General features: G+C 43.1%; 1 protein-coding gene and 1 long non-coding RNA gene across 9 annotated transcripts in view; one reads left to right on the plus strand and one right to left on the minus strand.

Annotated features, from left to right (window-relative positions):
• The window catches only part of CEP112 (centrosomal protein 112), a 475,548-nt gene that overhangs the window by 120,899 nt on the left and 329,297 nt on the right, over positions 1-25,352 (minus strand). The window contains exon 24 of one of the 8 annotated variants that reach the window (XM_021066731.1): positions 594-902. The exons of the other annotated variants lie outside the window; for them this stretch is intronic. Within the exon in view, the coding sequence (XP_020922390.1) occupies positions 849-902 (54 nt within the window). The 3' untranslated portion in view covers positions 594-848. Of the gene's footprint in view, positions 1-593; positions 903-25,352 lie in introns of those variants that run through there. 8 annotated transcript variants of the gene reach the window in all.
• Positions 13,264-21,751, plus strand: LOC106505401. The gene is made up of 3 exons (XR_001299807.2): positions 13,264-14,854; positions 15,705-16,053; positions 16,153-21,751. It is a non-coding gene; the product is annotated as an uncharacterized LOC106505401 (long non-coding RNA).

Raw genomic sequence — 25,352 nt, forward strand, 5'->3', positions numbered from 1 at the left:
TTTGTGCTGCTTTTTAAAAATGAAAATTTCAGAAATTTCGATTTGGATTTTTGGATTTTTTTTTGGGGGGGGGAGAAGGAATGTGTTTTCCCTCTACTCACTATGAGTAGTACATCATAAATACAAAGAAAAGTCCTTGATAATGTTATAACACCTTTCAAAGTAACTCTAATAAAAGACATTAACAAGCAAGACTTCATGAACTATACCAGAATTAGCTCGAATCAAAAGACCCAGCACACTTAATTTTGGAATGGAAATAGACAAAAATATTTTTAAGCAAAAACCAGGGCTGTTTCTTGACAGAATGGAGCCAAAATATATTTGTTCAATCTTAACTTTTCTCAAAGGCTTTCTTTTTCTAATGAATTAGGTCACGCTAGTCCTACAGCCACTTTAAGTTGCACGCATGGTCTAATCCACTGGGATCGTTCTCAACACATTTTTAATTTGTTCCTAATTCAGTGTAATCTATGGCAAGACACATTCAAGGGATTCCAGAATATCACCCTATAATTTATTATCAAGGTACTTCTACTTTTTATCTTGGACCCAGGGACCCGAACGAGCAGGGTGGTCCGGGTGGGGCTCCTACCCACCAACATCCCTGATGATGACTGAGATTGGACTGGATGCTTGGGTGTTTCCTTGTCTCACCAGCCTAGTCCTTCTCTGTTTTTCTCCTCTGGGACTATCCCTCAACATGTGCCTTCACCTGGCTTCCTGGGCTTCAGCTCTTCATTGCAATTCTCCTTGCACACTCGTGGCCTCCTGGGTGGGTAGAGTGTCGTCTTCGCTCCACATTCCCTTCTGCAGAGGGTAGGCATGTTTCACTTTCACTGGCTCATTTAGCAGATGGGAATCAAAAGCCCTCTGTGCTTAGGAGAACAACTCCCAAGATGCTGTAAGTGAGGGAAGTCAGGGCATGAAATTAATGGTTCTTACCCTCATGGGGAAATCATGATTTTTTTCTATAACTCATGGATAAGACACAAGAAGATGAATAAAAGGACCAAAAAAAAAAAAAACACAAACCCATCTCTTTATCCACTTATTTTAGATCCCCGAAGAGACTAAAGTATTCTTTATTTATATGTCAGGTAGAAAGCAGCCTGGAGAAAACGTTGTCTAACGTTGCTTGTATCTCAGGCAGGAACAGTTCCAAAGACTCTGGAAACGACGGTGCATTAAAAATGCTTGCAAAACAGCATAAAGCAGGACAAGGTCATCCGCATCACTGACCTCCTCGCGTAGTTACCGCCCGCTTCCATCTGACTGGCAAAGCCCAGACAAACATGTAATTTCTTCTGTGCCATGGGGCTTCAAAAGGGTTTTGAGCAACAAAAAAAGCCTTCTGCTTTCTCACCAGCAAATGTAAATAGTGACCAAAATAGTACCACAAAGTAAGCTGGGTTAGAGTTGTCTGGGCCCTGCTCTAATTTTCACTTTTGATGAGAAGATGTGAGCAAGTCGGTCCTTTGTGTAGGTGGGGGCACTGGATGACATTCAAAAGCAAGGACTAGAGAGATGGCACTCAGAGCTGTGTTATCGGCACCACAGAACCATGACGGAGCTTGCGTTCATGCCAAAGATCACCTATGCCAAGCCCGGCTGGCTAAGGCTGGGTCAGGCGGGAGATGAAAACTGGGCACAGAAACCAGGAAAGGCAGACTCAAGGCACAAAATAAATGGGAAACATGTTCAAAGCATTCAAAGTATAGCACACTGACAACCCAAACCACACTATAATCTCCACACATAAATCATTTCCACTTTCCTGTGTTTTTCTTCTGGTTTCTGAAGTTTATAGTCAGGTAGGTAGATGATATATGGCAACTGAGTATTCCGGTAGCTTTAAGGCAATGCATGATGTCAGATGGGAGTGGAGTATGGCTTTTCTGGCAGCGAGGAGTGGTCTAGGGTGTTACTAGGTATGCGGACAATTAGAACCTGCTGATAGAATTCAAATTATTACATAGCTTTCTGAAATTGCTGTTTTTATTTTGGGGAACTACAAGTCCAGGTCTGTGAAGGATACACATTATATTAACTTTAGAAACAAAAACAGAAGAAAAATCTAAATATAGCCGTTTAAGGAAAACCTATACTGTCTAAAGAACAATTTAGAAGTTATTTTAAGAGCTATACCAAATTGCTGTGCTACACACTGGTTCCCAGCATAAAACATTCAGGTGACAGCAAAATTCAAATATTCATGAATACAGTCCATTTCTATCCCTCAGATTCCTTAAGAGCCACTATTTCCTTCCACATCAAGTCAGCTTACTTTCCTTCTTCCACAAGTTCCTCTCCAAGGAGCTGAAGAACACTTAAATTACCTCTCCTAACTGTGGCCACTCTTCCCTTGTGCATATGAGCTTCCCAGATACCCTTCGAAAGGAGTCTTTGAATGTTAGTTTTCTCAATCTTGAACATACGCTTCATCTAAATTATGCAAGCATCTTCCACCTTCTCTTCAAAAAGGATTTGATTTTTCCCAAGAGAAATACGTCCCTTTGAGCTTCAACACATCACACCTCTCTCTCTCCCCCTCTCCCCCTCCCCCTATCTCTCTGTCTCCCATATATTTATATTGTGGGCAAAGATATATATATATTCATGTAAATATGTAACATTTGTAGGTAATTCTGTTTGTCACATCTAATTTTCTTTGTGTTGTGATTACCCAACTGATCAAAGTGTAAAAAAGTCAACAAACCAGATATTTTACAATATTTGTTTTTTTGGGGGGAGGGTCTATATAATGTCAGATTTTTTACTGCTGACTTGATAATTATTGGCTATTTACATGAACATGAACGTTGCCTAACAGCATGTACATCCGTCAGTTCCCTCTTCTCCCTTTAACTGTGGAGTCAGGCTGTGACCCAGTCCCTGCCCTCTCCCTTTCCCAACTCCTACAATTACCTGAGCTCAAAGTCTTCATTCATCAGCCACCTGTGTCCTTAGCCATCTTTTTTTTTTTTTAATGATTTTAATTTTTTCCCTTATAGTTGGTTTACAGTGTTCTGTCAATTTTCTACTGTAGTGCAAAGTGACCCAGTTGCACATACATATATATATATACATACATTTTTTTCCACACATTGCCCTCCCCCGTGCTCTATCACAAGTGACTAGCTATAGTTCCCACCTAGTCATCTTATTCCTTCCTTTCCTCTCCGCTGAAAACCTTAACTTCACCTCCACTGGATCGCCCATTCTACTGCTATACCATATGTATTCTTTCGTTATTTAGAATTGGTGCATGCCTAAAATCTTAAATAAAGCAAGCCCATATTCTGACCTGATGAAAGAAAGAGCATCATCAAAGATCTATGTACAAGGAAACAGTGGGTATATTTAGGCAATAAAAATCATCCACTCTGGTTGAAGTGAAGGGAAAACACAGGGGAGCAGAAGATGAGGGCTAGATAGGCGAGTTGGGCTGTTTGTTTTATGTTTTGCTGGGCAGTGAGAAATACTGAAAGCTGTAGAGGAGGAGCGTGGCATGGTCCGCTTTGCTTCGACCTGTGGCTGGCTTATCTGCTCTAGTGACAGATGAGAGAGCTGGATGAGAGGAGCAAGGCGACTTGGGGAGAGTCTAGGAGAGAGGGAGTAAGCAAGCAGGAGTCAGATGGAGGTGATGGGACCAGAGAGGGAAGGGCTAATTAAGGTGCGTGTGTGGGAATCAAGGAAGGGAAAAAGTCCCTGGAGGATCTCGGCACACTTGAAGCCCCGAGCAGTAAGAGAGGGGAGACTCCATGTGGAGCTGTAGATTCCAAGAGATCGTCCACACAGAGGCATCACCTCAGCCCGGACCCTGAGGGGAAACTAGGGTCAGGAGTTAAAGTTGTGATTCTTCTGCTGAGGAAGCAGAGCTGAAGGTGTAGGACTGATTGAGTTTGCTGAGGGGAAAAATCATAGAACATTGGTGCAGAATTTATACGTGGCGCTTCTGATGAGAAAAAGAAGAGCCAGCGAATACAACCAGAGAAGACAGGTTAAGTGGAGTGTGGAGTCCGGGCTTCGAGGAAGGAGAGGAGCTCAAGGAGGGGGCTGTCCGAATCCAGTGCCGTTCTGGGGAGCTGTGTGGCGAGGAATTCGTGACTGACAGCACCCTTCCCAAGGGCACCAACACAATGACAGTAACAACCACCGCCGCTCCCACTGCCAATATTGCAAACCAGGACGAGGCCCAACCTTCCTCAGAGTGTGGCTTTACAGTTGGTAGGCATAAATGCCAAACTCATTTCTTCATTCAACAAAAATTTACTGAGGTCTTACTCCTTGCCAAATACTGAACTGGACTCTGGGTGTAAAGCAAAGAACACGAAAGGAATGCATGATGAGGACGGAGAGAGAAGGGGCACAGCCCTGCTCTTCAGAGGTCAGAAGATGACCAGGGGGACAGGGGTTTGGGGTGGGGGGGAATATTCAGCATCAAATCCAAGTCTGTACCTGCAGGAAGAAGTGAACCAGAAAAAGGTTATTTAACCCTTATGTATTTGAGATATTCTATCGTGCCAATGGTACTGTGAGACCTAGCATCCACCTTACTACAAAGCTTCTGCTGGAAAACATGCTTCCATTTGGGATGCAGGGACCCATCTTCCAACATGACAGTCTTGGGAGTGAGGGTAACCGAGTCTCCTGGGGGGTGATGGAAGAAAGGAGAGACAGGATCATGAGACTCAGAGGAGAAAAAAAGGAGAGACCAAAAGGTCATAAAGGGGCCTTTGGGGGGTGATGTGATTCTGAGCTGAGAACTGGATAGGCAAGAAAGTTACAGGAAAACAGCAGACTGGGAGTCATGCTGTGACCTCAGGTTTGGATTCTAGAAATTAGTTACTACTGCCATAGCTTATTTTTTTGGCTGCCCCTATGGCAGATGGGAGTTACCAGGCCATGGACTGAAGATGAGCTGCAGCTGCAGCAACCCTGAATCCTTTAACCCACTAATCCAGGCCAGGATAGAACCTACACCTCCCCAGGGACCTGAGCTGCTGCAGTCGGATTCTTAATCCACTGTGCCACAGCAAGAACTCCTATTGCCATAATTTTTTTTTTGTCTTTTTTTTTTTTTTTTTTTTTTTTTGCCTTTTCTAGGGTCGCTCCTGCGGCATATGGAGGTTCCCAGGCTAGGGGTCTAATCGGAGCTGTAGCCGCCAGCCTATGCCAGAGCCACAGCAACTGGGGATCTGAGCCGCGTCTGTGACCTACACTACAGCTCACAGCAATGCTGGATCCTTAACCCACTGAACGAGGTCAGAGATCGAACCGGCAACCTCATGGTTCCTAGTTGGATTCGTTAACCACTGAGCCACAATGGGAACTCCCTGTCATAATTTTTAAGTTAAAAATTGCATTTGTACCCACAGAAGCCAGTCTCTAAACAATGATACAAGTAATGCAGGTCTGAAGACATCCTTGCTGCACTAAAACTTGTATTTACATGTTCCATTGTACTTAATTCCTAGATGAAATGCTAACCTTTATGATGGGGCTCTCATTGGGAAATATAATTTGCTCAGCTAAATAAATATGTATATTTTAGGACTTCTTACTACATCACACTTAAAAGTCTACTGTGAATTTAAAAACTCGCCTTGGCCCTGGAAACAGCCTTTGAAAGGATGCCATGTGCCTCAGGCAAGTGGCTGGATGGGCAGTATATAGCTCACGCTTACTTCTTTTTAAACTATAATGATCTCACAGATATGAAAACAGGTTAGTCCCAGAAGGGAGAGAACAACTCCAAAAAGACACTAGAAATAGAACAAAAATAAGGTTTTGAAACCGATTTGATGATTTTCAGGAATGCCATATTATGGTCACTGTACATAATTTTTATCTATTCTTTTGATTAGTGGTTTTTCCTCTCTGGCTTTTGAAACTTGGCTCTTCCTTGTGGCTCCAGGGCTTAACCGAAAGGTAGACATTTGAAAGTACATATTTTCATTCAGTGTCCCCTAGCATAGGAGGTAGACTTTATAGATGATATATGATAAATACAAAGCACAGCTTTGAAAAAAAATTTTTTTTGGTCAAATCCCTTTTTCCAGACTCTCCAGGCTTTCGAGTTTTAATTTTCCTGCACGCTATTTCTCGGAAAACCATCAGCTAGAGAATTTGTGCCCAAGTGAAGGCATGAGCAGCTGAAGGTGAAAATATTTCAAAGGGCCCCTGACTTCATGGCCAGGAAGAAATCAGTAGAGAAGCTGATTGCGCTGTCTTGTCCACTGACAGTCATTTGGGCAGGTAGACCTTATAAGCATTTGTAGAAATCTCACTCTAAAAAATAGAGGGAGCAAAAAAAAATTTTTTTTTTTGGTCTTTTTGCCGTTACTAGGGCTGCTCCCGTGGCATATGGAGGTTCCCAGGCTAGGGGTTGAATCAGAGATCAGAGCTGTAGCCGCTGGCCTACACCACAGCCACAGCAATGTGGGATCCGAGCCATGTCTGTGACCTACACCACAGCTCATGGCAACACCGGATCCTTAACCCACTGAGTAAGGGCAGGGACCGAACCCGCAACCTCATGGTTCCCAGTCGGATTCATTAACCACTGAGCCACGACGGGAACTCCAAAAAAAATTTTTTCTGCCTGTGGTTCCCTGACTTTTCTCTATTAATATAAAATTTGACTCAGCTCAACTCTCCATATTTGACTAAGTGAACATCCTGCGGTAAAAAGGTGATATTTTACTCTATCTTAACTGGAAGTTGCATTTATCATTTTAATTTCAATCAAACATTTACTCTTTTTCTACAGAATATAATCAATGACTAAATTTTTGCCAAGTGTCACCTTCAAATCATCCCATGAGTAAAAGGACCTCTTTTCATGGGGTCCTTGATTTTAATGCCTGTTTCATTAGTAGTTAAACATGCATTTGTATTAAATTCCATTGATTTTATTTTGGGAGGGAGGATTTAGTTGAACTTTTTTGGGATATATTCGTTTATGTTTATTGATAAAGCGAAAGGAATTTGAAAGGAATTTTTATGTCATGAAATAATCTAGCCTGAACATGATGAAACAAACACTTGGATAAACATCATATGGAGAAAAGAGAGGAAATCCAAATTTTCAGAGCTTCTAGATAGTTCAGGGATAGATAATCCAAAGAGGATACATCAGAAAATGTTCTTATCTTGGGGTAAAGCCTGAAAGTATGACTGTTCTTTTAGCTCTAAAAGTTTGTCAAGTGTTTCCAAAGGAAAAATTCAGAGAAATGCTATTAATGATCTGCTTCAGAGAGATGAGGCGAGAACCGGGAAGAAAGGAGGAGGAAGGAGGGAAGACGAGGACTTGCCTCAAAACGCATGGGCACCAGAAGGATTGGGGGCGCTTAAGATGGTAAACGGATTGTGTTCCCTGCATTGTGTTGCCATACCTTACATATTTTTTTTTGGCTGCGCCTGTGACACACAGAAGTTCCTGGCCCAGGTTTCCAACTTGAGCTGCAGCAGCAACGTGAGCCACAGCACTGGCAGCACTGTATCCTTTATCCACTGAGCCACCAGGGAACTCCCATCATACCTTTTAAAAAAGATAGTGCTTTCCAAGAAGATCTGCATTGTTATTGATTTATACAGCCTGCATTAAACTAGGCCTGGGTTTACATGGCAGTGAACATCCAGTGAGCCAGCAAATGATTGACACGGAGTCCCAGGCAGGAGACTGGGCTCTGGGCTCCCAGTAAGTGGCCCTTGTTCTGCTGGAGCTTGGAGTCCAGGGAAGCGGTGCAGAGAGAGATCAGCTCTCCCTGTCCTTTGTGGCCACACTCCAGTGAGACAAGCGGAGGGCACAAGAGGAGCAGAGGATGGAATGCAGGCCCGTAGTTAGGAGGCTGTGGTGGCCAAGGAAGTCTTTCTAGGGACAGAGACATCTAAGATGAGACGTTAGAATGAGCAGGAGTGGGAATGGGGAAAGGGCAAAAGCTGAAGATGGGAGCAAGCGTCTCACATCTGAAGAGTTACAGGGGAGAGGTGGGTGAGCATGGGTGCAAGGAAGAGAGAGGTAGGAGATTGCTGGGACAGGCTGGGTGATCATCGGAGTCTTGCGAGAGCATCTGGGCTGCGTCCTCAGGCCCCCGGGAACCCAAAGGAGTGGTGATCACCCTAGGTGTGGTGCGGAGAAAGGACTGGAGGGGGAAAGCCTGGGGGGCGGGGACTCGCATAGAATCGGGAGAGAGGGGGTACGTCCCTGTGCTAGGGGAAGAGCCCCGTGGGTGCAGAGCAGAGGGAGACACTAGGGGAAGGGCCCTGCGGGTGCAGAGCAGAGGGAGCCAAAGTGAAGACAGGAGCCAGGGGACTGGCCGCCTGTGGCAAATGAAAGAGAGGAGGGAAGGGAAGACACTGCCATTGACGGTATCCAGGAACGAAGTAGAAACAGGTGTGAAGGGGCTCAGATAAGCACTTCAGCTTTGAACATGATGAGCTGCAGATTTCTGTAGGACATGTCAAGAGTGTGTAGATAACCAAGAATCTTCCAGAAAGATCTGGAATGCAGTGAGATCTGAGAGATCTGAGGAGGAGACAGAAAGTTGCCAGTTCTTAGTATCTAGGTGGCAGTGGATGAGAATGTCTACATGAGATCAGAATAGTCCCCCCAAGGAACAACGGGGTTCGAGGGTGAGAGAGACAGAGGGACGAGCAGGGAGCTGCCTCCCACTGGGTCGGACGCTGCAGGGGCGTCACGTAGAGAAGGACAGGGTGTCCAGTGGACTCCGCAACAAGGACGCCACCGGCAACACGAGGAGCAGTTTCTGTGGAGGGACGACAGGGAGGACGTCAGGCTGTAAAGTCAGAAGGAATGAGTAGGAACGGAGCAGAGAGACAGCAGCTGCCGGGGGAACGGGATCCAGACAGGTTTATTTAATGCGGACTCCATTCAGACATAGCCAACTCTTCTCGGAGAGGGGCTTTTAAATAAATAATTGAACGAGTATGTATATGTGGGACTTATTAAGTAGACGCATTCATTCTAAATGCCGTTCCAACAGTAATTCACTTAATTCTCGCAGCAATCGCTACAAATTTTGTTGTAACTTCCGTCCGTTTGAAATGAGGAACCTGAGGACCAGAGAGGTTAACAGTAACTTGTTTGAGGTCCCATGGTTTCAAAGTGGTGGAGCCAGGATTTGAACCCAGGCACTCTTGGCTCCAGTATCTATGTAAGATTGTGAAGAAGATGCTTCATCTATTTTGGCAGCTCACATACATTTTAAAGGAGAAGAGATTTTACTTTATTTCTATCTTCACGTGTGTTTGAATACAGGGACCACGGGGGAAAGACCAAAGACTTGGAAGCCTTGGGCTCAAGGCTTGATGCTGCCATAGATACTTGAAAGGGACTGGGCACTTCCCCTCAGGTGGGCTCAAGGTTTTTATTTGCGAAATGTGGGATGAGGATGGGGAGAGTGAGAGGCTGGGTGGCGGCATGTGTGTGTGTGTGTGTGGGGGGCAATTCTCTAAGATTCTTTTCAACTCTGAGATACTATTAATCAATCCAATAGCATGGAATTACAGTTTAAGCTGGTATAAAAGGAAACAGTTTCACGGGAATCCACTGTATTTAATACTCTGCTCCTTAAACTTTGTTAAGAATAAAGGAAGGATGGATGAGAACACCATGTTTGAGGAAAGGGAGATGGTGAACTCGCGTGGAAAACTGCCATCCAGGAGAAAAGGAATGGGATAAAAACCCAGCTAGAGACAAGGTGACACAGGATCTGATAGACAAGACTGTTACTTTGAAATGATCCGAGCTCAGGGTCAGTTTTGATGAAGAAGCATCGGGCCAAGAAGGGGAATGGCAGACTTGTTAGCAAGGCTGAAACAGGGGCCCTGTCAAGGTTGGAAGAATACCCACTGTCTAGGCTGGGAGGGATCTGAGGTCAAGCGTACATCTTTGGCTTCTCCAATTAAACCTGACTACCTAGTATTTAACCTTACACTATACGATGTGTTAGAAGAAGAAGACATGCCTGGTCAGAGGATGAATACAAACCATCTTGTGATGTTACTATAATAATGAACTCATTCTATATTCTATGTGGTTAGGAGCCCACAGCATTTCTGCACCCTTCACGGTAGACGTGAACTTACAACAGGTGCTGATTATTAACTATGCCAAAGAAAAAATCAGGTCAAACTCAGACTTTGTCAACAAGGATTTGCAGATACTATTTAAAAATAAAACGAAACTCGATAAGCCAGCTCGGAAAGTAAAGAAGAAAGTAAATACAACTCTTTGAGGAATACCGAAATTTGCTAACATTTTGAAATAATTGGTTTTAAGCAACAATGAAATACTACTGACAAAAATGATTCACTGCATGGAACCTGGCAGTGCAGCTGAGGTCTAGTCTGAACTCCACAGGAAGACAAGTTTACTGGGAAGAATTTGAGAAGGACCCAGTTCTCTGGATGAGGAAATTCAGGCTAACATCGCTTCTGAATTTGGGATGAATCTGCCACAAGGAATGGCAGGAATATAAGATGGAAAAAGAGTAATTGGGAAGCAAAGAAAGAGTAATGCTTGTTTCTAAGAATGCTGCTGCTTTGTTTTATGAACTAGTCTATTTGTTTTGGCTGCAACTAAACTCAAGAATGTTTTCTGCATATTTTACAGTGTAGTTTATAGACATCAAAGGAACAATCTCTCCTTTCATCATTATTTACACATAAAAATAATGCAATTTGTGGTGCATGTAAGATGTTACTTCTTAAAAAGCTCTCGAGTCTAATTTATTAATTGCTTGAGATTTAAAGTTAAACAAGGGTGAGATGCAAATCATATGTTACTCTGAAATATTTTACCACCAAATCTTGTTTTATTAATGAGATGTTGAGCAGCCATATGAATATTTATTTAGGTGGTTAGAGGGATTTATGAAGAATCCTGAAGCAAGTGACAGAGACATAAAAGCAAAAGGGTTTTGCCTCTCTTGAAAAAAAATGGGGGCTGTGTCTTTGTTTTTAATTCCACTCTTTCCTCTGGCCTCCAACATTAAAGCATTCCTGTAACCCACCAACCACCCCAGATCTCTTTTGCTCCAAATCTTTAGTTTCAGCTGCTACCACTGCTGCTATGATAGCAACAGACTTCTATTGACAACCCTGGAAATAACATTTCAGGCTTTTCTTGATGGCATGACAGCCTCACACCAATTTTTTCTTCCATTATATATATGCGTTTGGCAAATACAACATATGTATAAAAACTGGGTTTGTCTTCATCAGTTTATTGATTTTTGATTCAGTTCCTTCAAAATTCTGTGTAAGGCTGTAAGTTAACTCTCTATATGATATATTTCTGTAATGCAACAAATCCCCTAAAAATAACACTATACAAATGTAAAGCAAAATCAGCTAGGCCCATTTTAAATTTTTTCCATGATTTATAAGGCACATTTATGCAGAAGCAGTTATGATAATACAAATGTTTATTCATAGCTTCACTTTTTTTTTTCTAAGAATGTGTAACTGTTGGAAAATACATGTATATACAAATGTACATGCATTCTATCTTTTTGTGAAAAGTACATACACACATACACAAATCCACACATACATATACACATGCAGTCCATTTCCTTTTAAAAAGGATACCTATATCTCAGGCTGTGCATGTCAACCTGAGATCATGCAAAATAGAGTCAGGAACACATATGAAGCATTTTCCCCCGGCCACCGTGGCCTGCCCCCAAGGCTGCCCGTGACCCCTGAACACACCTAGCTCCATTGCCCAGGTTCCTAAACTACCTTCCAGCTCCCCTGTCCCCACGTCTTCCTCTAGATACTAACTACTTCCTGGCCCTTCAAGTGAGATGATCTTATCTAATTGTTAGGAAGAAAGTCTCTGATTAAACAGTTGCACATTAGAGCATGAACTACTTCAAGTGGTTAATATGTTAACACATCAAGGATGTCTGCACCTTAAAAGAGGAGTCTGCTAAGCCAAAGGCTTAGATATTGAACTGCAGATTGTGTGGGGGTGCAAGGTTGGGGCTGATATGCTTCAAGCTGCCTTAAAATACAGCAAGAGACATAACATTTAGCATATAATATTCTTTAAATCAGCTAAGTCTTATTTTTGGGTGCCCAGCACCATGTGCAGAAACCAGAAACAAAGAATCACTAAGCATTAAGATAGAAGTTCATGAAAATGCAAGATTCCCCAGGGCAGAAAAGCCTTCTGGAGGAGGCAGGCAGGAGCCCCAGTGGGCCTCGGTAACACTCAACAAGCCTGAGGGCTGTGGTGCGGAGGAAGGTACAGAACCTGAGTGAAGGTGGGACGCGGGCCCTGCGTGGATTTGTGGACAGAGAGACCAGCTTGGCCAGAACAAAATGTCCACGCTGAGGAATACTGAGAAATCTGGATCGGGCAGACTGACGGATCTTGTCGTTAAAAGGGATCCTTTAAATTCAATTTAGTAAGATGACATTGTAAGAAAGCATCATCATCAAGAGATAGAAAATGAAAAATAAAAAGTTCTAGTTCTCCAAAATAACCAGTTACCCATTTCTGAGGCCCATTTGGGCAATTTTAAATGTACATAACATTCTGCATTCTTTTCATTTACTATTACGTATTGGCAATCTTGTCTCATTTTCACAGAGAGATCTATTTCGTGCTTTTAAAATGGCCTCATTATATTTTATTGTTTGCATGTACCACAATTTATTTTTTCCCTTTTTTTGTTTGTTTGTTGGCTTTGTCTTTTTAAGGCTGAGCTCACAGCATATGGAAGATCCCAGGCTAGGGGTCAAATTGGAGCTATAGCTGCTGGCCTGCACCACAGCCACAGCAACGCAGGGTTCGAGCCACTACTTCGAACTACGCCACAGCTCACGGCAATGCCAGATCCTTAACCCACTGAGCAAGGCCAGGGATCGAACCCACATCCTCATGGATACTAGTCAGGTTTATTACCCTTGAGCCACAACAAGAACTCCCTCCCTAGCTTTTGGCTCAAATACAAAGCTATTGTAGATCCTTGCAGGTATATCCATGGGACACATTCCTATCAGTGGAATCAGAGGTTCCCAAGGTCATGTGCATTTAAATGGCAGCAGATATCCCCACACTCACCTCCAAATAGGCTGCACTGATTTAAATGCCCAGTATCACTGCATCATTGGGTATTTCTTAGGTTTAAAATTTATGCCCATCAAGTGGCAGCCAGGCCCGTCAAAACTTGCCAGTTTTGATTTACATTTTTTAATTAGGAGAATAAGCACCCCCCCCCACATTTGCTGGCTTTTACTTTTTGTCTGTGAATTCTGGGTCCCCACTCTTTGTCCATTTGGTCCACTGGCTTGCTAGTTTTCTTTCCATTGATTTCTGAGCACTCTCTGTAAGGCAGGGACCTCAGTGATTTTGGATTTCTCTGGCAGAGGCCTTCATGCTGGCCTGGAGCTCAAAGACCCTTGGCAGGGACATGGGCTGAGAGGAGGCTGTTTTAAATCAATCTCAAGTTGAGAAAGGCTCTGAATAGCGTCCTATCAGAGGAATAAGAAATACATTCTAGGGCTCTGGTGATACACTTGAGATAAAGAGGGATGAAGGAAAGAAAGGACAAAGATGAACCAAAGTTTCTAACAGGAAACAGAAAGACTGGGGAAGCCCTGAGAGGCTGGAGAGAAGAGCCGGTTTGGAAGGAAACACGCTAATTCGGTGTGGTGGTTACTGAGTTTGAAATACTGGTGCATTCCACTCAGGAAGATGATTTACAGGCAATGTGAGATATAGGACCAGCGAGGAATCAGGCTGAGGCTTCTGGGAAGCATCTCTACTGAAGTGGCAGCTGAAGCCCCAGGGGAGATGAGCTCACCGCGCAAGGGGGAAGGAGAAGCAGAGCCCAGGACGAGGACTTGAGGAACACCCACGAGGAGAAGAAGAGACCAGCAGGGGCGACAAGTAAACCAGGAGAGGAGTGGGGCTCCAGAGCGAGGGTTAGACACTCCGGCCAGTGGCCGCACCTGGCGCCTCGCCTGTCTTCTTAAATAAAGTTTTATCAGAACACGGCCACTTGTTGACACACTGTCTGAGGCTGTTTTCACACCACAACAGCAAGGCCTGAGTAACTGTGACAGGGACCGTGTCACAAAACCTAGACTCTTGCTACCCAGGCCTTTTACAGGAGCAGTTCTCCAACCCCGGTTCTAGAAGGAAAAACATTGGTTAACACGGTCAAATGCTGCACAGAGTCAGAGGGTGACTGCAAGTGGGAAGCCACCACCGATTTAGAGAGTAGGTAGCAGGTTACTTTGTAAACTTTGTGTATCACGTTGGGATTAGAAAAGGGGCTTTAAAGGCATATCTGGAAGAGCTGACTCATACACCTCAGGAAAAGCAGAGCGGGAGGTGGGTCAGCAGCTAACAAGCACATCAGGAAGCACAGAGAAGTGCTGTCTATCCACCTGTGTGTCCTCACAGCCCTTGAGTGAAGAGGGTTGAGCATCATCGTGACCTCGGGGATTAGAGCTGGAAGTCAGTGTCCTCAAGAAAGTGGCGGAAGGGGGACTGTGTGGAGCAGTGTGCTGGTAAATGTTTAATAACACGCTCTCAAAAATATCTGTAGCAGCGTGCCCTGATTTCCATGGTGCACACACTCCAGCTGGCAGAATTCCTGACAATGTAACAATTGGCTCCTTCAAGCCAGTTCAGTTGGTGCCAGCACACCAACTGGGGGATGCTGTCACCAACGCTGAAGCTGGAGGATGGAGCACAGGAAGGCGTGAGTGCGGGGTTGAATTCTTCAGGAATACGTCTTGGGAAGCAAGAGATGATATCGCGACAGTTAAAAGGAAGAGGCATGAACTTCAGTGTTGATAAGTGGTGAGAGAGAGGGTGGTCACAGGGGAAACAGAAAGTCAGCTTCTGCTAGAGCGAAACGGCTGTTTGAAAGGACACAGCACCAAACGTTAAAACTAAAATTAACGTAATGTATTAAGCTGTCGTGGCTAAATTAATATATTAAGTTATCAAGTTTTCTTATAATTCGGATTCTATATAACCCAGTGCTTCTGAATATACATGTTAAGTAAATACACACCATTACGGTTGTAAGCACATAAGTATATACATAGTAGGCATTCAGCAGTTTTAGTTGTATTGATGATGTATTTCAGTGTTTATTAGGTTCATCACACTGACTTTGAAATAATTCCTGATGTAGTGCAGAATTACTAAAGACTAAAATATTTCCAAGTAGTTATTATTTTAACATATTCAAAAGTTGGATGATGCAGCTATATTTCAACATCTGATGAACCAGAGCAATTTATATTTTGGACCATGAAATAATTAAAGTAATCACATATAATGTCACCTCATGGCTTCCAACCGGCAATGTTTCCCTAACCATGGGTGGAGAAGCATCCTTTTTCACCTGCATTTGTTCAGTTCCTCAGTCATTCATGCACTCACTCATCCAGCTCTACCTGAGTCCTTAGCATATGCAAGGCAAAGTTCCAGGGACTAGAAATATTTTCCATAGTGCTTGAAGGGTTTTTTTTTTTTTTTTTTTTTTCCACTGAGCAAATAATTTTAAGTAGTCTTTAAATAAAACAAAAATTTGCCAGGGAATGGAACTGGAGGAAAGGTATGGGATAAAATACTTTGGGCGGGGGGAGAACTGTTTGTTTCTTCTCTGCTCATTTGCTGTTATTTCGTCTCCTTGCTCTAGGAAGCAAGGTCGGAACCCACTGCCTCCCTGTATCCCAAGCTTATCTTCCGGAGCATTCTTCCTGGAAAATGGCACTTACGCTTTATGCCACCACGACTGAAGGCCTGTCTTCCTTTCTGAGGGAGCAGGCGAGCCTTCTTGGGTGGGATGGAAAATACGTTTCTATTCTTAGCATTATTAATTCTAATCCAGGAGGGCACAAAGAGAAGGCCACTTCCCTCTGTGCCCTCAGGACGTGTATGCAGGGGAGACGAGAATTAAATAATGAACAGGTCCCAAACAAAGCCATTCGATGCTGGGCACGGCGACGTCTTTCTGTTTCTCAATGCTACTAAAACCCCACAATGAGGTTTGTAACTTTATTCTTTGGGAAATGGATTCCTGCAAGCTTTTAGCACAGTGAGAATTGCCCAATCTTATGAAATGTTCTTTTTTTCCCTCCCTCAAGCTCTTCTGGTAACACAGACCAGATTTCTAGATGTCCTACTGGCAGCCGACCTTTTCTCGTGAACTCCAGTCAGTGGCCAAGGGAGAGGAGCATCAGTGCTTTAAAATCTCTTTTCTATGCCTGAAGCAAACATTTTACAACATTTCTCCTTGATACGAAATCTCTGCTTGGACATCTGGCTTCACAGTGAGGAACTTTCAATACACTAGCTTCAAAGAAAGGGCTTGGCCCTGCTGGTGCAGTGATGCCAGAAGAATGTTCCACCGTCTTTCTACAGAACTATTTCTAACAATTCCCCCCAATGAACTTCTGAGAGTCCAGTGGAGAGAGTTAACTAACAGACAGCTCGGCTTTGGTGTGCGCCTGACGGGCCCTTGCTGAGCTCAGAAATGAGGGATAAACAAGGTGGAGGACGTTTTCTTAGAATCTGCCCACGAAGTCCCTGTTACCAGCAGATCGGCGTTAGCTTCGCAGTCTGCTGCGCCATCGCAAAGCCTTCACAGGCATGCTGCCGTCAAGAAACTAACAGGAGAGGGAAGGGACATGATTGGTTTCCAGAGCCTTCATGTATGAGATAACAGCATTCATTTATTCAGCATATTTCTAGAACTTCCAGTGACCCAAACTCCGAGGGCAGCGCTTGCTCTCAGGAAGCTTAGAGTCTGCTGGAAGGACATTCATCCAAACAGAGGCTCAGCATCTCCTCTTTGCAACGGGAAAACCCTCTCTTAAAATCACAGATTATTTCGGGAAGGGTGTGGTTATCTTGTGAGGCCACAGTCCTGACTGACGTCGTGAGGGTGTTTGCAGTTTCTCTTTGTCCCCTTCGGGGGATATCCGCGTGTCTCACTATGCACTGTGTCTGGCGCAGCGTGTTGTCCCAGAACCACCTGGAGATGAAGTACAAGCTCTATGTCACCTCCCTAGAGCCTGAAGCGCCTGAGCAGCAAAACACACTCAAGCTCAAGGTTTTGGATAAAGGAAAAACTTGGGGACCGGCATTACAGTGTGGCGAAAACTTCACTGGATAAAGGAACAAAGCTGGCACGAGCTTCTCTCTGACACTCCACAATCTTAAAGGGAAAGGACTCTATGTAGGGAGCCTGTGCCGTCACCAGAGAGCGTGATGGTTGAGGGCGAGCTGTTGATACGGTGGTGAGAAGGGCAACATCTAGACAAGTGGTTCTCAAAGGTTTTGGTCTATTCTTTAACAATAAAGAATCCCAAAAAGGTCTTATTTATGTAGGTTCCATCAGTATTCACCATATTAGAAATTAAAATAAAGAAATATTAAAATACTTATTAACTCATTAAAAATAACAGAAACCCATTATGTGTGACATAAATATGCTTTTTAAATAAAAAATAAACTTCTTTTCAAAGCAAAAAAAAGAAAAATAGCGAGAAGTATTTCATAGTTTTGCAAAACTTTTTACTGCCTGGCTTAACAGAAGGCAGCTAGATTCTCATACCTGCTTCTGCATTCCATGTCTTGCAATGTGTTGCTTTGGTTGAAGTATAAGAAAACAATCCAGTGTCACACAGATAAGCAGCTGGAGAGGGAGGGGTCTTTTAGAAACCTTTTCAGGTGACTGTGGATATTCCTAGTGACTACAGCAAAAATTAGCAAGTAGCAGTTTCTTTAAAAAGTTGCAATGCAGAATCGGAAACTCTACACCTTCATATGCTATTTTAATGTTACATTAAAATTCGTTAGTCATAGTTCCCGTTGTGGCTCAGTGGTTAACGAATCCAACAAGGAACCATGAAGTTTCGGGTTCGATCCCTGGCCCTGCTTAGTGGGTTAAGGATCTGGTGCTGCCATGAGCTGTGGTGTAGGTCACAGACGTGTTTCGGATCCTGTGTTGCTGTGGCTGTGGTGTAGGCTGGCAGCTGTAGCTCTGATTAGACCCCTAGCCTGGGAACCTCCACATGCCGAGGGTGTGGGCCTAGAAAAGAAAAAAAAAAAAGAAAAATTGTTTAGTTTGTTTTGTATTTTGAATGGATCTTTCACCTATGCCTGATTTTGCAACATCCAGGTGTTGGTCGTTTGGAAAACACTGGTTCGGTGAGTTACAAAAATCTTCCAAATGTTGATACGCTTCATTAATTCTTCCCTGTTTCTTCCCATGCACATCATTAGGAATATCACCGATCAGAAAAGTCTTTAAGTGCTAGCAAGCTGTCAAGCTTACAGCGAGGGTATGAATTTTCCAAATTCCTGATTTTTGCTTGAAAGCTCAAGTTTTATTGTTAGCAACAACTCAGTCGGTTGTTGTCCTTGAAGTGTCAGGCTTACTTCCTTCACTTTCAAGAGAATCTCTGCCAGACAGTCAAACCGGAAGACACGTAGTTAGCCTGTCAATCCTTCTTTCCAAGTGACTGGAGCTCAGCTCACACTCAAGCAAATGCAGAATGGCTTTTCCTTGACACAACCACACTGCTTCATTGTGCAGCACCAGTGCTTTAAGTGTACTTCTGATGGATAGTAAAAAGATGTATGTACTCCCAAGGATTGAGATTTAATAAAATTAATACTATTTATTGTTCCAGTTTTCTTTTTCTTTTTTGGCCACACCCGTGGTATATGGAAGTTCCAGGGGCCAGGGATCGAATCTGAGCTGCAGCTCTGACCTACAGCACAGCTGTGGCAATGCAGGATCCTCAATCCACTGTGCCACAGCGGGAACTCCATTTCACTTTTATTTTAAAGCACAAACATGTGGTAATGAAGAAAGTAATGACTGCCCATAGCAGTTCAGGGTCAATGATATGTTTCCTGCTAAAATACCACCATTTGTATCCTCTGTGGATTTTCATGATATCAGTGCAAGTGTGAACACAGTGAAAAAGTCAACTAATGTCTTATTATGAAAATAGTTTTGTCCTAGCGGAGTCCCTGAAAAGGTCTCAGGGAGCTAAGGGGGTCTGAGGATACCACCTTGAGAACCACTGGTTTAGACTGTGTTGTGTTTCATACGCTGCGCTGACAAGTAGAGACTTCATTCTATAGGCAATGAAAAGCCACTGCTGAATTTTAAGAAGCAAACCACATCTCGTACGTGTGTTTCAGAAAGGTCACTTTATCGACAGTTCGAGGGATATATCTGAGAGGGTCAAGCTATTGGCAGTGATTCTACAAAAAAGGGCCTGTAACAGGCAAGGTCAAAAATATGAAGCTCTGACAAAGAAGGTAAGAACTAGTGGTTGGGGGATGAGGTACACACATGGAAGTATTTAGACATTACTTCTAGGGACTGACCTCGGGGAGATAAAGGAGGGAAAGAATTCATTCCAGGAGACTTCCAGAATCTGACTTGAGTGATGGAGTGGATGACGGTGGCACGTTAACTCTCATAATCAATACAAGAAGAACGGGTTTAGCGGTCAGAGAAGAGCGGGAGCTCCCTACAGCCAGTTTACCATCTCTCTAGTCTGAGCAGCCTGAGAGCCATCCAAGTGAAAATGTGCAACAGCAGTGAGAGACGTGATTGAGAGCTCAGAAAACTTCGGGGTGGAGGTGAGGATTCCAAATTCATTTGAATGGAAGCTTCCGTGAGGGGCTGGGATTGTCCAGGGACAGTGCAAACAAAGAAAACAGAAGAGGCTGGAGAACAGGGGAGGTTCCGGGAGACAGGCGGGCTGGGGGAGGGTTTGGGAGCTCCCGGCCCCTGCCGCCCAACACCTCGACTACGCGTCATTTACATCTGGTTGTACTGCTTAGAATAAACCAGTGGTCTAGTTTTTAAAAAGAAGAAAGAAAAGAAAACAGAAGGGGTTTTGCTTACTACCAAGATTTGAGTGTTAAAAAGAGGAAGGGGAATCAGGGAACGGGAAAGAGGTTTTCAGAACATGGCAGATGAACTGGGAAAGCGCTACCATGCAACTAACTGGAATTTTTAGGGACTGTTTAGATGGCAGATTAAGTCACTGTTCATTGCTGTTCATGGGTATATAATTTCCCTGCCTCATGGATGTGGACGGAAATGAAGCTGAGGCTGCAGGGATTTTTTTTCCTGTTCACCTTTTTGCCCTCCTGTAATTCACCATAAGGATGATACCCCAGGCAACCACTAGTCCAAAGAGATTTTGCAGACGAGGAGAACAGGCCTGAACCCAAGGTAAAGCCTGGAGCTAAACCCAGCTACAGCCTAAATCCAAACCACACTAATGACCCACAGATATATTTCGAGAAAAAAAAATTGTTATTACAAGTTCACTAAGTTTGGGGGAGCTGTTTGTTATACAGCATTGTACAAACACCTGACTAACACAGTTCTCTGTTAAATGTTATAAAGGAGCCAAAGAGGCTTCTAAGAACAGATAGTAGATTGAATTTCCCTCTCCCAACCCAACAGAAAAGCACTAAGGCACTGAAATAGGGTATAATACGAAAAACCCTTACAGGCTTGTTGTCAAGGAAGATACCTGGAGCGTTTCAGCGACTCAACTTTAAAATCCGTCTATGACCCTGAAATCATTAATCTGTTTCGAGCTAACAAAATCCAGAGAATTCCCCTTACTATTACCAAATTTGAAGAGACGAAAACTGTGTGACTAACCTCAGCCTTTTCTTCTTCTGACTGTATGATGGATGTGTTGGAAAAACAGCTAAAAATCAAGGCTGTCTGTGGGAAGTGAAAGCATTAGGACTTCAGGAATACACACCAAACTGGGATAACCCAAACCCCAAAGGATTATAAGATGCTTCTCCCTTTCAGGCAGTGTGAACTCAGAAACAGGAAGAACAGTCAGCCCAACCAGACTGCACATCCCCCTTACTCTAGCTCCTCCCTCCCCTTCTTCAGGTTCTAGAAAATGCAGAGATAGGACAAATCGGTGTTATTGACAGAGGGAGATGCACTGTGTTTCAGGAACATCTGCTCTTCGATGTTTGACCTTCGGAGGGATCCTGGTTAATTACAGAATTTATTCTGGTGGCTCTATCAAACTGACACGATAAAGAAAAAGACTTCTTGAGGAATCCTTCAGAAAAGCAAATCCTTGACCTGGAGGAAGACTCAAATCTTGCCCAGCCTTTTCCACAGCAGTATTCAATGAGTAATGTTTCAGTTCTCAGAGGAAAAAGTGTGAACAAGAATACAGTGCCCATGTCACTCAAAACGCAAAGGTTAACTGGCAGACACTCTTAAACATGGAAAAATTCAGGGAAGATAGTACCATGAGTCTATGGTATGATCCAGCCAATTGAGAACCGCATCAGAGCGAAAACGTCGGGAATGGAGGGTAGAAGACTGTGGTAATGAAAGGCCTGGTGGTAAGCACCACATCGGTTAAGGATAGCATGAGCATTAAACTAAAGCTCAGGGTCAGAGACGCACTGGGTACTCCACAAATCTGGACAGTGGAAAGAAAGAACACAACCCTAGGCAGCAGGAGGCAAGGAGGAGGGATGGCAGGAAGTGTGAGTGAACCAATGCACTCACGTTTCAGCCCCGAATCAAACTCTGTTCCAAAGTTTAATAAATTGATTCTTCCTGTTTTACGCTAATTTCTTTCCTCTGCTGAACTTCAGGAAAATTAACTTGAGATTTTTCTAAAACTAACAAAAAGACAGAGTCTAGTGTATCAACCCATCCTATCAGGCTATTTGGCTTTCCTCCGCTTTCCTCCTCATATGTAGTAGGATATCTGATGTTCACCTCGGTGCTAGGAGGATTATTTCTGGGTGGTGAAATCTGTGGTAATTTTACATATTTTTACCTTTCTGTTCCCCTGCATTTTGAATTATGTATGAGCATATGCCATTATCCATCTCTACAAAGACAACAGAGTAGATTTTTCTTAAAAATATGCCACGGTGTTAATTATCAGTGTTAATTCTGGGTAGTAGGAGTATAGACATAGATTTTTCCTCGTACTATTGTGTTCTGGTGAGGAATATGGGGAGATGGGAACCGGACACTTGGTAGAGACCACTGCGGAGGACTTAAGACGGCCCTCTCTTCCACTCCCCCCTGCGAGGTGGTGACCACTTCCCCTCGGCTTGACTCTGGGCTGGCTCTGGGACCTGCCTTGAGCAGCAGAATGTGGTAAAAGTGCCACTGCCAATCTTTCTGCAGTGGCCTTGAGGGAAGTGCAGGTCTGCCTTTGCCTATTTGAACCCCCCTCTTAGACACTAGCTTCCATGTAAAAAGTCTGACTACCCAGAGAACGAGGCCACGTGGACAGGAGCTAGAGCCCTCCTGGATGCTGCAGCCCCAGCCAAGCCTCCTGGGGAAGGTAAGTGAATGCGTCCCCCTGCCAACGCTACACACTGAGCAGAAGAACCACCTAGTCCAACTCTGCCCACATCCTTGATCCAGAGAATTACAGGCATATGACATAGCTGCTTTAAACCACTAAGTTAAGGGGTGATTTGTTATGCAGTAGAGACAGCTCTTTTTAGAAGCTTGACTTTGAAGGTAAGGAGTGAATTAAAGCGGTAAATAAGCGATCAAGATTTTTTGGCTCTCAAGACAGGGTATATACTACAGTATAAAAGATCTACTAGTGTGAATGCGTTTGTTTCTATACCTTTTCTTATACTTCAGGAATTCCAGTCCATGACACCTTGCTTCATCTGTTGTTTCTTAGACAGCAAGGAACATGCCTCCTGTTAGTCTCAGCTATGTGACTCCCTATGTCCACTGGGTTCTGTGAGGCTGATGCTCTTAATTTTTCACCCGATGTTTTTTTTTAATTATTATTTCTTATTATAAAAGTGAAGTTATACTTTAAACTATAGAGCTAAGATAAAAAGAAAAAATTACTGCAAATCCCACCACTCAGAGATACCTACCAGTAAAATTCTGATACATAATTCCAGTCTTTTTTGTCCTTACAAGGTTTTTTTTTTTTTTTTTTTTTTTTTGGCCATGCCCATGGCATGCAGAAGTTCTTGGGCCAGGGACTGAATCCATAACACAGCTGTAAACAGAGCCACAGCAGTGACAATGCCAGATTCTTAACACGCTGAGCCACGAGGTAACTCCTCTTTAGATGTACTTTTATTTGCAAAGATGACCTCATATGTACATACTGTTCTGTAAACTGCATTTTAATTGACAGTTATCTCATGAACATCTTCAAGATCCCTGAATATCCTTCTCCGACATTGTTTTCAAAAGTGCATAGTTTTTCAGCTGATGTGCTATGGTGGAAAATAAAGCATAGAAAGGAGATAGAAAATGCTGGTATTGTGGGCACCTTTCTCATAATGGGAGCTCAATGAACAGTTACAGGATAAATAAATGAGTGAGAGAATGAGAATCTTTTTGCCTAGCTAAAGTTTGGTACAACTCTTTAATTGCCACTTAAGGCAAATTCTGGAAGTGGGTCAAAGGCTTGTATCTTGGGCAATTTAATAATGATAGGTATTGCCAAATTAGTCTCCATAAGTGTTTTATCAAGTTACACTACCTCAAGACTGGTGGTCCTTTAAATGGATTTTAGTGACCTACTTTATACCTCAATTTCTCTCTAAAGATTCACTTTAACAAAAAGTTTGCTTATCCAAGAACACTCTGGGAAGCGCTGGCCGACTGAGTGCTAGGTTACTGCCCATCTCCACTCTCCAACACCAGCTGGAGAGCTCAGCTCATCATAAGCCCCGAAAGTGGGGTGAATACACTCTTTTTACAGCACTATTTACAACTAATATTTAAATATAGTCATATCTAATACTACAAAATATTAGGTCCACATGGACCTATTTTAATGTATATGCAGACAAATTTGGTTTCAGAAAACCAAATACAAGGCTCGTGATGACTGGGTCTCTCTCTGAGTATCCGTATCTATCCACGTATCTGTATGTATAAAACACTCAAACATGATTAGCAGATGTGATCATCATTCAGGCAGACAGAAAATTAAGAGTGAGGAGATCCAGGTTCATTCATGCACTTGGTCACTGACTTGCTCTCACAGACAGAATGTAGGAGCAGGGCTAGCATGTAATAGTTAACAGCCGAGGCTTTCAAGTCAGAAGGTGGGGACTTGAAGCTGGCTCTGACAGTTATTCAGAAGTCTGACCTGGGCTGGTTACTCAACCTCAGAGCCTTAGTTTTCCCATCTGTAAGATGGGGACACTAGAAATGCCTTCCTCATAAAGATTACTTATAAGGCTTAAATGAGATGGTGGAACATGAGATGAATGGAAATGTTTGGCAGAGAGCCTGGTATAGATCATATGTTGAATAAATATCAGCTATCATTTCCATTATTATTTGCGACACAGCCTAAAAAAAGCAAGGCAATGAGTGCTAATAAATTAACTATTTTACATAGGTTAGGTCCCCCCCCCAAAAGATAATTCACTTTACATATAATCTAAGTGAGTGAGTCAAAACTCAACTGTATCTTATCCACATCATAATTTTAATTAGGTTCAGGTACCTATAGTACCTATGTTTGGACATCATAATTAGGTCTCTATATCTACAGTTTTATATACACACACATACTGCCATCTTTTAACTTCAACTCGTCTTCATAATTTGACATTTTGTTGGAAATTAGGATCACCATTTACCTTTTAATAGGTAAATGGATTAAAACTGCAAAAAGTGGGACTGCTTGGTCATATGGTAGTTCGATGTATAGATTTCGGAGGTACCTCCATACTGTTCTCCATAGTGGTTGTACCAGCTTACATTCCCACCAACAGTGCAGGAGGGTTCCCTTTTCTCCATACCCCCTCCAGCATTTATTTGTGGACTTATTAATGATGGCCATTCTGACTGGTGTGAGGTGGTATCTCATGGTAGTTTTGATTTGCATTTCTCTAATAATCAGTGATGTTGAGCATTTTTTCAAGTGCTTGTTGGCCATCTGTGTATCTTCTTTGGAGAAATGTCTATTCAGGTCCTTTGCCCATCTTTCAGTTGGGTTGTTGGCTTTTTTGCTATTGAGTTGTAGAAGTTGTTTGTATATTTTAGAGATTAGGCCCTTGTCTGTTGCATCATTTGAAACTATTTTCTCCCATTCTGTAAGTTGTCTTTTTGTTTTCTTTTTGGTTTCCTTTGCTGTGCAAAAGCCTGTCAGTTTGATTAGGTCCCATTGGTTTATTTTTGCTTTTATCTTAGAAAACTATATACAGAACTACCATATGACCCAGCAGTCCCACTCTTGGGCATATATCCAGACAAAACTCTCCTTAAAAAAGACACATGCACCTGCATGCTGCACTATTCACA

This window comes from Sus scrofa, chromosome 12 (assembly GCF_000003025.6).
Source record: "Sus scrofa isolate TJ Tabasco breed Duroc chromosome 12, Sscrofa11.1, whole genome shotgun sequence".
NCBI lineage: Eukaryota > Metazoa > Chordata > Mammalia > Artiodactyla > Suidae > Sus > Sus scrofa.